Source organism: Daktulosphaira vitifoliae, unplaced genomic scaffold, assembly GCF_025091365.1.
Source record: "Daktulosphaira vitifoliae isolate Bord-2020 unplaced genomic scaffold, ASM2509136v1 Scaffold_2, whole genome shotgun sequence".
NCBI classification, from domain to species: Eukaryota; Metazoa; Arthropoda; class Insecta; order Hemiptera; family Phylloxeridae; genus Daktulosphaira; species Daktulosphaira vitifoliae.
This window is the reverse complement of record NW_026099573.1, coordinates 12,525,796-12,538,870: the sequence shown is the minus strand read 5'-3', so window position 1 is coordinate 12,538,870 and position 13,075 is coordinate 12,525,796. Positions and strand designations below refer to the sequence as shown.

General features: G+C 27.6%; 1 protein-coding gene across 7 annotated transcripts in view; it reads right to left on the bottom strand.

Moving 5' to 3' along the window:
- Nucleotides 1–13,075, bottom strand: part of LOC126900031 (uncharacterized) — a 238,638-nt gene that overhangs the window by 157,061 nt on the left and 68,502 nt on the right. Inside the window, exon 2 of one of the 7 annotated variants that reach the window (XM_050675405.1) lies at nt 11,390–12,264. The exons of 4 other annotated variants lie outside the window; for them this stretch is intronic. In XM_050675405.1, the coding sequence (XP_050531362.1) occupies nt 11,469–12,264 (796 nt within the window). In that variant the 3' untranslated portion in view covers nt 11,390–11,468. Of the gene's footprint in view, nt 1–11,389; nt 12,265–13,075 lie in introns of those variants that run through there. 2 more of the 7 variants (XM_050675401.1, XM_050675403.1) reach the window with 2 other exon arrangements.

The following is a 13,075-nucleotide window of genomic DNA, read 5'->3' as shown; positions in this document are numbered from 1 at the left end:
TGTCAGTCTTTCCGGAACATTTTCAAAAGTTAAGTTGAAAAAGTTAATTTTTTGTAAAAAAGCTACCATTTTGAAACCCTTCCTGTGGGCTGTTAAAGGGTCAAATGTTCACAAATATATATAAAATGATAGGTAAATATTTAAGGTATCTATAAAAAAAAAAATGATATTGAATCGATCATTTTTAAAAAAGTTATGGCAATTTTAAGTATAAAAAATTGAAAAAATATCGAAAATTAGCGATTTTTAAATTTGTAATTTTTTGGGGGATTTCCCCCGTTTACGGGGAACGAGGGAATTTTTTTCAATTTTTGAGGGTAATGTCTTCGACTAGATACGATTTGTGATCTTTTGACATATTGTTCATCAAAATCGGTCCAGCGAGAGCTGAGATTGAGCGTTCACAGACACAAAAAAAAAAAAAAATAAAAAAACACATCATAGTAAAATTAATACCTTTTCAGCTTCGCATCGAAGCTAATATACCAAATAATAGGTAAAGACATCAAGCATCTATAAAAAAAATAATTATATTGATATGTTCATTCTTGAAAAAGTTACGGCAGTTTATAGTAAAAAAAATTGAAAAAATTTCGAAAATTAGCGATTTTTAAATTTATAATTTTTTTGGAGGTTTCCCCCATTTACGGGGAACGAGGGAAATTTTTTCAATTTTGAAGGGTAATGTCTTCGACTAGATACGATTTGTGATCTTTTGACATATTGTTCATCAAAATCGGTCCAGCGAGAGCTGAGATTGAGCGTTCACAGACACAAAAAAAAAAAAAAATAAAAAAACACATCATAGTAAAATTAATACCTTTTCAGCTTCGCATCGAAGCTAATATACCAAATAATAGGTAAAGACATCAAGCATCTATAAAAAAAATAATTATATTGATATGTTCATTCTTGAAAAAGTTACGGCAGTTTATAGTAAAAAAAATTGAAAAAATTTCGAAAATTAGCGATTTTTAAATTTATAATTTTTTTGGAGGTTTCCCCCATTTACGGGGAACGAGGGAAATTTTTTCAATTTTGAAGGGTAATGTCTTCGACTAGATACAATTTGTGATCTTTTGATCTTTTGTTGAAAGAAATCCGTTCGGTGAGAGCTGAGAAAAAGTGGTAACAGACACAAAAAAAAAAAAAAAAAACGCATAGTATAATCAATACCTTCTCAGCTTCGCATCGAAGCTAAAAGTGCGTTTTAATTTCAAAAAATATTAGTTAAATTGTAAAATTATTTTTATATTTACATATGCCCAATAAGATAAAACTTAAAATAAGCGTTGTCTAAAAATGGTTGACTGGTAAATGTTCACTATCTAAATAAAAACTTTTAAGGTGTTATATTAGGCGAATGCTTTACTAATATTGTCATTTAAGTTTTAACTGATTTTATTGTCGGTTGTTGTTTCGCATGTTTTTAGAAAAAAATGAACATAAACCTTTATTAACACGCTTATATTAGTTTCACGTGTATGTTGTTGTTGTTGTTTGTTGAGTTTTTGGCAGCCATTACTGCATCTTTGAAACTTCCTTTTTTTAAGCCCATACCGAGTTTTCTTTTTAACTTCATCGCATTTACAACTAACCAAGAAGCAGCTTATTCTTTTAGTCCTACATCTTTGGATTTCACTAGTTCCCAGGCTGAATTTTCTAAAATCTTGTCGGCTTCGTGTCTTTTATTTTTTTCATTTTGTTTTTTGTAAACTTCATTCGCTAGATAATTACTAGCATGCATTTTAATTTGAAGAGTAAAGTCTGGTTCATTGTTTATTAAATCTTGATTGTAATATCAGTACGTTTTCGGATTTGTAAAACGCTTTTGAAATGATTACTTCATCATCGTCGTTAATAATTACCGACTGTGCTCGAATGGGCTTGTTGTCCAACACATTATTCAATAACTGTTCCATGTATCCGAATAATCGTCTTAAAAAGCCTTCATTTACGCTTAAATGCCGCCATGGCGTAATAATATGAATTTTAATTTGTAGAGTATTTGAATCAAAGCCGATTTGTATAAACTTACGTTCTTTGAAATCGATGTTAAAAGAGCTGACACATCTATTAAATCGTCTGGTGGTGTAGGTGGTACGTATTTGTATTTCATCTGTCTGTATGCTGCTGCTTGTTCTTTTTCTTCTCCATATGACATTATAGATGTATTTTTGGACTTGCGGGTTCAGAAGAAGTTCTATTCAATATGATTGCCTGAACTGCAACGCGTAGTAGCTTGGAAACACTGTTAAATGTTTGGGTATTTTACATGTTTTATATCGCGTAAACACGTTTAAGAAAATATAAACCAATGAAAAACGAGTTATAATTTAAATAGAGGGGGTATTTTGAAAAATACCAAAACACTCGATCATGTGATCAGGCGATCAGGAATCATGTGATCAGGAATTAGTTGACGTACAAGTGATCTAATATCATGCAAGCAACTATGTACACATAGACGTAAAGGGAAACTACTGTCGTATAAAGACAACTTTCATTGAAAAAAATACCAAAACACTCGATCATGTGATCAGGCGATCAGGCGATCAGGTGATCATGTGATTAATTAAAGAGATTTATAATGTTTTTACATACACTTTATTAAAAACAAAGTCATATACTAACATTAAATTGAATGATTTTGGTATAGATGATGCTTGCAAGGATTTTTTAGATATCAAACATTTCCATGCTAAAATAACTGATATGTCAAATAATCTCTCATATTTTGATAAAACCGGTAATATAACTAGTAATATTGTTCATAACTGTTTGCTAGAAAAGTACGAGAAACACGTATTACAGAAAGAAAATGACAAAAGTTTTGTGCATTTTATTTATGATTATCTTATAGTATTTTATAAAGAAACAATCAAAAACGAGAAAGATAACCTTGGATTTCAAGAATTATTACATCCAATTGTGCCTGGGTAAAGTTAATAATTATTAATATTATTGCCTTATAGTTACTATTTTTAGCTTTAAGCTTACAACAATTAATTATAATTTAAAAATAAATTAATGATAATTATTTGTTAATGAGTTCCCTACAATTGTTAATGGTGTATTAGCGTTGCATCTTAATGTTAGTAATTTAATAATAATAATAATAAAACTTTGTTCGTAACACATAAAATTACATAAATTAAAATACTACAGTTAATAATAATTGTTTTTTCGAGTTCACAGAAAAGATTATTTAATGAAATCAGACAAGTTTTAATGATGTATCAGCGTGTATTTAAATTTAAATAATTTGATCTACGCTAAGTCAAACTATAAACATTTCAATATTTTTATTATTTTAGGAAATATCTATTTCGAACGTCATAAGAATTACCCTGATTATATATTTTAGTGATCAATTGGTTAAGATGTTTGTGATTAGTGCGAATAAGTTTTATTCTGTTTAATACTCAATCAAAAATTTGTTATAAATCTGAATATTAAATAATAAGTATAATAATAATAATAATAATTTATTTCAACATATCTACTTTCCGTTATTTATTATTTATTTATATGAAAAAAAACCAGAATTGTAAGTATTGAATCAGTATTTATCTATACTTAAGGAAATTAACAAACGGTAGCATAGTGGAGTGTCGGCACAATATGGACGTGGGATAGTTGGGATAAGAATAAATGATATCTGACAGTGATTAAAATCACTATCATAAAAAACACTTCGATGCTTCGATGTAACACTTCTGTTGATAGTGTTTATTTTTATGAAATAAGTGGATTATTCCAAAAGCAAAATTAACTCTTATTTTTCGTTCAACTTCGACTATTATTTGCACATAGAAAATAGGTCTTCTATACAAATTTTTGTTTAACTTATAATACGTAGCATACGCTTTAATTTAATTTAATTAAAGTATTTTAATTAAAAAAGTATAAAGGTATTTTAATTTAAATACCTAATATATCTATTAAAAATAATGCATCATAAAAAATGAATACCTTCTCAGCTTCACATCGAAGCTAAAATTGTATTAATGATACAACATAATTTTCTACAAAGTATGAAGAGTTATCAAGATAACGAATACATTTTTTAATATATTGTGTTTACTATACACTGTATTTTGGTACAAATGTAGTGTATTTTATTATTATAATTTATATTTTTTAACTAATAAAATTATTAAATCTATATTAATGAAATAATTGTGTTCTTATAGACTTGTGCCACCATTGAAAGTTGAAACTACCGAACATAGAACTATTGCATTAAACAAATTATTTGCAAAACAAAATTGTGAGCCATTTAAAAATATTAAAATTATCTTAGAAAATTTTGAAAAAATAGACGCGAGTATATTATTTCAAAATGAAGTGAACTCCGAAAACTTAAGCCAAATAGAAACATATTTTGAACAATTTCTGAGGTGTAGGTACATTGAAATAATTAAAAATTATAGCATTATCTTGACTACCATAATTAACTCATTTAGAGATAGCAAATTAATAGGTACTAATAATCAGCCTATACTATGCATAAATCAACTACGCTTATCAGTATCGTTGTCTATTAATATGCTAAAATCCTTATTATCTGCAATGGCAATACTAAAAAAAACATATATTTGGGAATATAACAAAAAAGCCCCAAATTGTTTAAAAAAATTAGCTAGTCATATAACGGAATATGTTTACGACTTAAAAGCTCTCAATATTTGTTCATCTGAAAGTACAAAAACCATGAATGAAGTAAAAGCAAAGACGTATATTGACCAATTATCTAGGTTCCACGAAAAGTTAAAAAAAGGCTTACGATATGAAATGCCTTTAAACACAAAATATCAATGCGAATTTTCAAAGGCATTTGTACATCCAATAAAACTTAAACGTTTATTTATAAAATCAAAGAAGAGTTCAACCAAATGTAATCATTCTATTTCTGAACATATTTGCATATATATGAATAAATTTTGTGAAAAAATTATTAATACTGATTACGAATTTCTAGGCTTTAGAGAATTAATATAATAAATAAAAATTATCGATTAATTTTTTATTTTGCGATTAAATAGGTAATAAAATAAGAGAATACAGGAAAGGGTGTTCAAATAGCAATTGAAATAAATCAATTATTACAAACAAGTGAAATAATAACTCTTACATATTGAATATATAAAATATACAAGTTTTTTTGGAATAGGATTGGTTTAAGGGATAATTATAACAATGTAATTAAAAATTGTAAATTAAGATTTAAAAAATTGTTACTAAAAAAAATTATCAATGTTACTTTATTTTTGCAATAAATAAATAATTAAATAATAGAATCAGTGTATACAGAAGAATAAATCAATTTTATTTAAAAACTTTTGTCACATATCGTATAAATACGTATTATAAAAATAGAACCACAAGGCATTCTAGTATGTTAAAAATGACCGATAGATGATGATATAAAAGATATATATTTAAATGGCTCTTCTTTACTTTAACTTGATATAATGTTTGACATTATCTCTGTCATTTATTAATGTATCATCAATAGGAGGCAAAAAAAATCATTTATAGTAATTTTATTTAATTATCTTAAGTCTAAGGTCAATTATTTTCCACCAACCTTTTTTCAGGGATCGAATAAAAGCAATTTTGCAAATTTTTCATTTTATGCAGTGTTTTTGTATGAGAAGTAAATGATTATTAGTGTGGGTGACTATTATTGGGAGTATTTCTGTCATGCTATAGTTGATAACAAAACCTGTTGTGTGCCTGCCTTTTTGATGCAATACAATTATATTAATTAAATAACGATATACGTTTATTTTATGAAGTATAAAACTATAGTTTAGCACCATCCCCACTACAAAAACTTATAGAAACGTGTCGTAACACAATAAAATAAAACAGTATATGTAAAAGTAAAAGTGTACGAAGATGAATATTAGGATGTGGTGCCTGCTGTCTAGGTATTCACGTGCGTGTTGTCGTACAGCAGTCACCGTGCTCGGCTGACACTCGGGTTAGCTGTGGGTGTCGAGAGGCTGTTGTTATAGAAAGGGAATCAGGGTAACACCTAGGTATGAGGTGCAGACGAAGTGCAAGACACAAATACTTTGGGTATAGGAGAGGATAATGAAGTACGAGGTGCAGACGAAGTGCAAGACACAAGTACTCTGAAATGTTGTGAAAGAGAGTAGATAGGTTAAAAAGGAAAAACAAAGACTTTACTTTAAGCAGTAAGCCGGACAGCGACAACCGAGTACTGAGACTGATGAATGACACAAGGCACTGGAGTCGACTGACCACGATGGTCAGGTCTATTGGGTTTTTATAATAATTAGAACTATTGCCAAATTGGCAATAAATATTATTTGTTAGTTCATCAGTCTCAGGCAGCGGATGTGCTGTCTGTATTTTATTAAAATAATTCTCACGATATTGGTAACGTGACACCATCACAAACGTCATGATTTCACAAATTTTATTCGATTATAAAAATAATTGAATTATCTATTGTCGACGAGTATGAAAAAGTAAATATTTACAGAGTTTGCGCTCTGAGTGACAATGGTAAAATATAATTATAAAAACTATCATCTTCAATTTTTCTAAAATATGTGTCCAACGAATAATATTTTAACCTTGCCTTTCATTAATAATTATTAATGAAATTTTTTCACGATGAAAAATTATAATTTTTCATCGTGAAAAAATTACTTACTCATTTATTAAATTTTCCTCATTACTTGTTTAAGGTATGTCAAGTAAAATGTTGTTTTGAGAATTGGAAACATTCTACCTAATTCATATTATATATTGAATATATATTATATATATTATATATATATTATCATTATATATTGNAACGTCATGATTTCACAAATTTTATTCGATTATAAAAAATAATTGAATTATCTATTGTCGACGAGTATGAAAAAGTAAATATTTACAGAGTTTGCGCTCTGAGTGACAATGGTAAAATATAATTATAAAAACTATCATCTTCAATTTTTCTAAAATATGTGTCCAACGAATAATATTTTAACCTTGCCTTTCATTAATAATTATTAATGAAATTTTTTCACGATGAAAAATTATAATTTTTCATCGTGAAAAAATTACTTACTCATTTATTAAATTTTCCTCATTACTTGTTTAAGGTATGTCAAGTAAAATGTTGTTTTGAGAATTGGAAACATTCTACCTAATTCATATTATATATTGAATATATATTATATATATTATATATATATTATCATTATATATTGAATTTATTTTTTAATTTTCATGTGTAGTTGAAGTGGTATTTTAATAAGAACTTTTAATTTTCAGTCTGACTGTGTAACTAATTCATGTTTTTTTATAAATATCACTTTTACCTCTTTCATTTTAAGCACCTCGTATTGTACTAAATATAGGATATATATCATCATCACTCATATCTGACTAGCTTTTTAAAAAATTATTTACTTTTTTTTATTGGATGTAGTTTAAAATTCACTTTTATAATTAACATGAGAGATTTATGTATTTGATGAGCAAGCAATTTAAAAATGTGTCAAAAAAAGTGCTCACCACATAAGCTACTTAGCGTTAGTTTTAAGTTGATAACATAGTATATGTTAATTTATAAAAACACGATTTTGTGTCAGATTTAAAGAGCAATCATTAAATAAAATGCTGTATACATCAACAAGATAATTTTTTTGATCTTTTGGCGTAACTCTGAACAATAACAGTCCAATTAGTAAAGATATAGATAGACACAAACAAAAAATGCATAATAGTAAAACTAATACTTATTCATTTCTCTATCGAAGGTAAGAAAATCTATGAAAATTATTTTTATATACACGTAATTTACCAAATATTTTTACCTCCATTTTTTTTTTTTTTTTTTTTTATAGCGGTATTGTTTTACAATTTCTCATTTTTTTAGCGAAACTTAAATATTGGAAAATGACAACAAAATTTGTTTCGTATTATGAAATAATAGATTTGTCGATCATTAGATAAAAGCAAATTATCAAATATCATATATACAGATGTAATATCAAGTATGCATTTGTCACTATTTTTAGACAGTCGGTATTGCTCTACACAACTCTATGGGTAATAAAATAGCTGCTGCGGTTAACGGACATACGCGTACGAGTATGTCAGAAATAACAGTTACTGTTTGAAAACCATTAGTTGAATGTACAAAACTACCCGTTTTTGTTCAATCATTACGACGATTGCGATAAGAATTCTAAAAACCGATCTGAATTCAGCACTTAAATATCGGTCACTTTTTAATAATTTAATAATAATTTTTAACATTACTTTTTTATATTTTAGAACATAATCACCTCAACATCATTAATTTTATCGTGAACAAAAACATAATTTCTTTTTATTGATCTAATAACATCAACATATACTATGGNATTGATCTAATAACATCAACATATACTATGATTATGGTGAATCCAGGGCTACTGTCGGAATGTCTTAAGCAAACTGGAATTACTGGAATCACTAGAATTCCAGTGATCCGACCAACTACCGAAATAAGGATCAAACTCTGAAAATCAACGGCCGAATGAACGAATGATAAGCAAGAGAACGGTTATCACTTGTCCCGTAGGTGAAAAATCACCTTCAAAGGTAGACCATCGACCAAGAGGATGCAGAAGTTGTATTTATAGAAGTTCTATTTACAGTTGTGCATATTAAAACATAAAACACAGGGTGGCGAAGGTCCTATTTAACTAAGGTTAATAGAATCCATTCAAAGACCATTGTCCGAAATAATATAAATAACTAAAAGGGCAATAGGGCTTTCGTTTAGCTAGATGGTGTTATGTAATAACCATAACAGTCGTACTGTTCTTGAAATTGCACATTGCAGGCCAGCACGACTTACGTAAATAAATTTAGTTCAGTCGTATTTTGACACTATAAACTTAAATGCCTTTAGAGGTGACGACTTGGGCCAGGCAACGGATTGTGGAGTCGCCACCCTCATGACTCCNTTTGGGCCAGGCAATGGATTGTGGAGTTGCCACCCTCATGACTCCCTTGCAAAAGAAAAGTCGGATTGCCAACCACTTAGGCGAGGGTTTCAATTCTAAAAAAGAAACAACACCCGGACCATAAGTGGATTTAAAAAAATAATAAACAAGACGTAAACGAAATAATATTAAATTGAAATAATGTACACTATGATGAAACAAAGTGGATTATTGAATAAAAAAATATATATATATTTATATACACACATATACTAAAATATGAAGTGTAGTTGTAGACTATAATATGCTAATACTTTGTAAATAAAACAAAATATGATGTCACTAGTGGTGGACATACTTTAGTATGTCGAAGACCGTTACCTTAAAACTAGGGAAAATTATTAAAGATAAAAAAAATAAGATAAACGTGAATATTCAGGATATTCACGGAATAAAAAGATTTTTGTTGATTAAGAATATTAAGGAAACTTTATAAGATTATAAGAGTTAAGTTAATATATAACGTGAAGTGTCTTCCGCACCGGAAAATGNTGGACAAAACCCGAAGGCAAAAACCACTCTGAAAATGAAGGGACAAGAAAGAAAAAAAAAACAATTATTAAGACAAGAAAAAAATTTTAATCTATAACTTTTAGACAGTACACGTGAAGTGTCTTCCGCACCGGAAAATGGCCGACGCCGTGTTGAAGTTAAAACATCTTAACAAAAATATATTACACACGAAAAAATAATGTTGGCTGTACGCACACAATAAAGTACCACGACAATGGTTTAAAGGGAAGAGAGTGTCTAAAAGATTGACGCTTTCACACCGAGCGAGACACGCCTACGACGACGATCACGTTTGGGAGAGGGTATCGGACTAAAAATTTACAGAATATAAAAAAGATAAAAGTATAGAACAATATTAGAATTATACAGGTATTGACAGTGGTGGCCAGTGTATGTATCATATAGGAACGATTATTAAATTGTTAAGGAATATTATGTGTATAGCGTTCACCTTGACATCAACAGTACAGTTTTCTGATTACACGACCGGATATATCGTACGCGCACCCATTAGCAAAGCAAAACAGTAAATTTATCTATACCATAAAAAATAGTAAAAGATATAAAAATTCACATTTTGTCACGTTACAACCATGACTATTGATTTTATGTTAAAACTAAATTATATTTTTTATTAAAAATATTGAACTCATAAGCGACGTAAACCAATAATAAAGCAACTAATTAAGTTTATACACGAGTGTCAAGTTCATCGCTATCCATACCACCCGACCATGTACACCAGCCGATTACCAAGGGAGTGGAAACAGCCTGGGTCATTTTGGGGGGTATTCAACTCAGACTTTTTATATCAATTAATGTAAATATTTATGTAATTAAAATTTAATGTAAAAGAAATATTTTTGGGAATTCATCAGAAGATGTCCGAGAGGGTCATAACAAAGACTACAAAATGTTTAGACAGCAATATAATCTTAAAAATTCTGGTTTTAACTAAAATGAAGATCTCTTACATATATTAATTGCATTATCTGATACTTAGATTTCTAGTTTAAATAAATAAATAAACAGCTAAAATATAATTTAAAGGAAATGATAAATGAAAAAAGACTTTAGTAATACAGCAAATAACATCCCAAAAATTTTAAAATTGAGGTGAATATTGAATTAAATTATTCCTTTTTAGAATTAAATTTATAAATTTAGATAATTTATTTGTAAATAATTAAATATTATAATGTATATAATTAAATTATATTAAGATAGATTCATTTTAATAGATTTGTAACTATAATTATAAATTTAAAAATAATAAAAAATTATTGGTGATCTAGATAGTAATATGAAGTTTATGTGGATAATTCCTAATGACTATGTATTGGTAGTATAGGATTACACAAACACGTGAAATAAAGTTCGACACGTATTAAAACGGCACAGTCAGTTCGACAGTTATATTTAAATACTACTTAAACAACAGAATAGTAAAACAATGTATAAATACATTGTTAGTTTAAAATCTCATAAAAAGTGTCAAAAGAATTTGATAAAAGAATCAAATTTAATTTTATACTGAATTAAAAGGAGTCGAAGAGACTCAAAAGAAAATTGATCAAAGACGTTATATCAGAACGCATAAAAACGTTAAAAACTAGAGACAGCGTTCGCTGCCAGCGCTCAGTAGTCGGCCGCGTTCCAGTAATTAGTCTTTGAAATTATAGACATTTCAAATTTAACTGAATATTAATAAATTGGTGAATAAAAAGGTGTGGGACTCCATGCTTTAAACTATACAAATATTTAATAATTAACACAGTAATATATTTTATAAATTGAGAAAGAAATTACAACAAATACATTATTCAAAAAAGTATATGCATACTTATATTCATAACAAAATTCGTTATATAATTTTAGAAATAATTTACAACAAATATGTTTTTAAAAAATGCATATGGATAATATTTATATTAAATCATTAAAGCCTAATTTTTTGTAATCATTTTCGATAATTTCATCACAAAAGGAATTCATTTCTAGGCAAATATCTTCATAAACTGATAAATCATGTATGCTAGTAGAAATCTTTAGATTAAATGAACTTTTAAATGTTAAAGGATGTGTAAATTCCTTTAAAAATTCGCAACGGTTTTTTAAGTGATGACTTGTTTCATTACGAAAACCTTTTTGTAGTTTGAGAAAGTACTTGTATAATTCATCAAGATACGTCTGAGCTTCAACTTCATTCATCGTTTTTGATTCAGATAAAACAATATTGAGAGCTTTTATGTCGTAAACATATTCCGTTATAATACTAGCTAGTTTTTTTAAACAATTTGGGGCCTTTGTATTATACTCCCAAAAACATAATTTTTTTAGTTTTGACATTGTAAATAACAAGGATTTAAACATATTAATAGAATAAGACACTGAATTGCGAAGTTGGTTCATACAATATGCAAAGTGATTAACAATACCGCTTAATGTACGATCTTTACATGCATTCATTATAGCGGTCAAAATAATGTGATGGTTTTTAAGTATTTCGACATACCTACACCTCAGTAATTGTCCAAAATATTTTATTTTTTCCTTTATATTTTCTGAATTTGCAATTTGGAAAACTTCTGCTGCGTCTATTTCACGTTTTTCTACGACAATTTTAATATTCATAAATGGCTTTAAATAACATTTCGCAAATAATTTGTTTAATGTAGTAATCTTATCACAATCAATAATATCATCAAATGGTGGTACAAGTCTATAAACGTAAAATTATTTTATTGATATTTTCATAATAATGCAACGCGCTTTCCCGCTAGGGTTCTAACAGCTGGCTAAGCTGTACCTAAACGAGGCAACACTGGCCCTATATAATTTTTCATATTTCCAATTTAAATACACATTTATAACATTAAAAAATAATGAAAAAATATTCTATAAGGTACAAGAAAAAACCTTGTTTTTTTATTTTCCTTTTCGTATTTTTACGAATAAGTTATTACTATAAATTCAGAAACAATTTAGTTTAAAAGTTTCGATGAAGTCATCAGTTCATAATAATATATGACATTTGTATTAATACACACATATTTTTATTTTATTCAGCTACTAAAATTAAAAATGTTAAAAAAATGTATAAAAAAAAATGTTCATTATCTAAATAGTTATTATGTTAAATTATGTTATGATAGCTCATAATTTCATTGGTTGATACTGGGGAAAATAAGATTTAAATTGTTATCTAGTAGACAAGTACGGTGAGACGTTATGAGTCGTAAACTGAACTTCAAATGGTCCGACTCACCTTAAGTTATTATTTTTATGTCAAAAGTTTAAATAAAATTTATAAAAATATAGTCAACATTACAAACAAAAAATGTAGTATTTTATTTTAAATTAAAAGAATCCTACCTATCGATAATTTATAGAACACTGAACTCGATCTTCTACTCACACATTCCGATATTTTGGGGTAACAATTATCACAAATAGTTTAATTTTAATTTATGTAATTTAATATGTTGTGAAATACAAGTATCGTTATTATTAAATAACTAATAAAAAGATGC